The 2,226-nt window shown below is 46.5% G+C and overlaps 1 protein-coding gene across 1 annotated transcript; it reads right to left on the bottom strand.

The window, feature by feature from the left end:
* Nucleotides 472-1,443, bottom strand: LOC102170715 (olfactory receptor 2AT4). The gene has a single exon (XM_005689997.2). It carries the CDS (start codon nucleotides 1,441-1,443, stop codon nucleotides 472-474), a length of 972 nt encoding a protein of 323 aa, XP_005690054.1.

Raw genomic sequence — 2,226 nt, 5'->3', positions numbered from 1 at the left:
TCTTTTACCATTCTATATCTACTGATTTATTTACTCAAAAATATTTATTGAGTTCCTAATCTGTGCTGGGGTCTTCCCTGGTGGCTCAGAAGTAAAGAATTCGCCTGCCAATGCAGGAGACGCAGATTCGATCCCTGGGTTGGGAAGATCCCTCGGAGAAGGAAATGGCAACCCACTTCAGTATTCTTGCCAGGGAAACCCCATGGACAGAGGAGCCTGGCAGGCTACAGTCCACAGTGTTGCAAAGAGTCGGACACGACTTAGCAATTAAACAACAACAATCTGTGCTGGGCACAGTTATTAGGTATCCTGAGAGCAGAATTGAAAAAGTCGCTCAGTCGTGTCTGACTCTTTGACTCTTTGTGACCCCATGGACTGTAGCCTACCAGGCTCCTCCATCCATGGATTCTCCAGGTAAAAGCACTGGAGTTGGTTGCCGTTTCCTTCTCCGGAGAGCAGAATTAGCTGCATCTAAAGGTCAAGGGCTCCTATTCCAGCCTGAGTCTTAAGATGTGTGACTTTGGTAATGGCTGCCTTGACATCCTTGTTTCTTAGAGTGTAAATGAGGGGATTGAGGATTGGTGTGAGAATAGCATATGCTACATTGCCCATGATGTGGAAGTCGAGGGGCAGGTCAGCCCTGTAGGCCACATAGGCTATGGCAATGGATGAGTAGTAGGTGCCAACCACCAGGAGGTGGGAGCTGCAGGTGGAGAAGGCTTTGGAGCGTCCTTCTCGGGAGTTGATGCAAAGCACTGAGGCCAGGATGTGGGCATAGGAGAGAAGCACCAGGAGAAGGGGCAGGAAGGACACCACCATGGCGATGCAGAAGCCCATGAGGGTCTGGGGGCTGGTGTCAGAGCAGGAGGCTTGAACTAGAGCCAGATGATCACAGAAGCAGTGGTAGATTCTAGCAATGTTGTCATACGCCATCTGGGAGGTCTTCACTACTGCTGGGATGGGCAGAAGGAGGGCAGTGAGCCAGGCACTGGATGCCAGGGCAGCATTGGTCTGCGGGGTCATGAGCGCAGGGTAATGCAGTGGGCGGCAGATAGCCACATAGCGGTCATAGGCCATGACCACCAGGATGAAGGCTTCTGAGCATGTAAAGCTTTGGAAGAGGTACATCTGCAATAAGCAGGAAGAAAAGCTGAGAAAATGGTCCCCAAACAGGAATAGGGACAGCATCTTGGGGACAGTGGTTGTGGTGAAGAGGATGTCCAGGGCTGAGAGGTTGATCAGGAAGAAGTACATGGGCTTGTGAAGACTGGGCTCTATCACCACAGTCACCAGGATCAGGGCATTACCTGTGAGGATGAGAAGGTAGAAAAGGAGAAAAATAAAAAACACAGGGAGGAAGAGAGACTCTGGCAGAGAGGGGATGCCCACCAGGTAGAAGACTGGTGAGCCACCCACTGATCCATTACAGGTTGTGGCCTCCATAATGAGCCAGAGCTGGATTTCTGGGAGATGAGCAGCTGGAACATCTGGACACTGGAATATCTGGAAACAATAGAATCAAAGGATTATGGAATGAGAAATCTATAATATTTACACTCTAGTCAAAATATAAAGGTAATATCACAACCAGCTCTTGAGGACTGACTAGTAGGTTGTGGTGTTAACTCCTACCGTATGAACCCAAAACTTCTACCTTCTTTCTTTTGTCAAACTAATTAATTAACTAATAACCTGCCAAATGAAAGACATGCTATGTTCAGCTGACACAGTGATGAAAATGGAGAAGGCAGGCAAAGTCCCTATCTTCTTGGACTTTACATTTTACTAGGATAGTCAGATCCAAACATTTGATTGTTGAATTATGATTGTGAAAAACTCTCTGGAAAGATTTCTGCTAGTCTTCATGTTAGATTTTATGTATCTAGTTTGGGATGCCAGGTCTCTTAAATCAAGTCATTGAACTCATGCCTCTTTTGCACTCAAAGTTCCACCATGTTGCTTTGGAAGGACTGCTTTCTCCAAGGTTCTTTGCAACATGCTATTGCTCACATAGTTATCGAGCTTATTCTTCTCTTGTAAGCCTCAAATGGTGGTTCTTCCTGACTCCTTCTAAGCTAGGTGTCAGTACTTCCATTTCTGTGTAGAATATAATAGATCATGCTAGCCCAACACTTCCACTGCAGCAATTAGGCAAAATGGGGTTAATTGCAAATATCATATTTTTCAGTAATCTGGAGAAACACAGGTGCAAGAAGGATGCGATGA

Source organism: Capra hircus, chromosome 15 (genome assembly GCF_001704415.2).
Source record: "Capra hircus breed San Clemente chromosome 15, ASM170441v1, whole genome shotgun sequence".
NCBI classification, from domain to species: domain Eukaryota; kingdom Metazoa; phylum Chordata; class Mammalia; order Artiodactyla; family Bovidae; genus Capra; species Capra hircus.
Note: the sequence above shows the minus strand (reverse complement) of the source record. Positions and strands in the feature narration are given on the sequence as shown.

Bases quoted from the DNA above. Each gene is read 5' to 3' on its own strand.
- LOC102170715 (XM_005689997.2), bottom strand. From the start codon at position 1,443: ATGGAGGCCACAACCTGTAATGGATCAGTGGGTGGCTCACCAGTCTTC.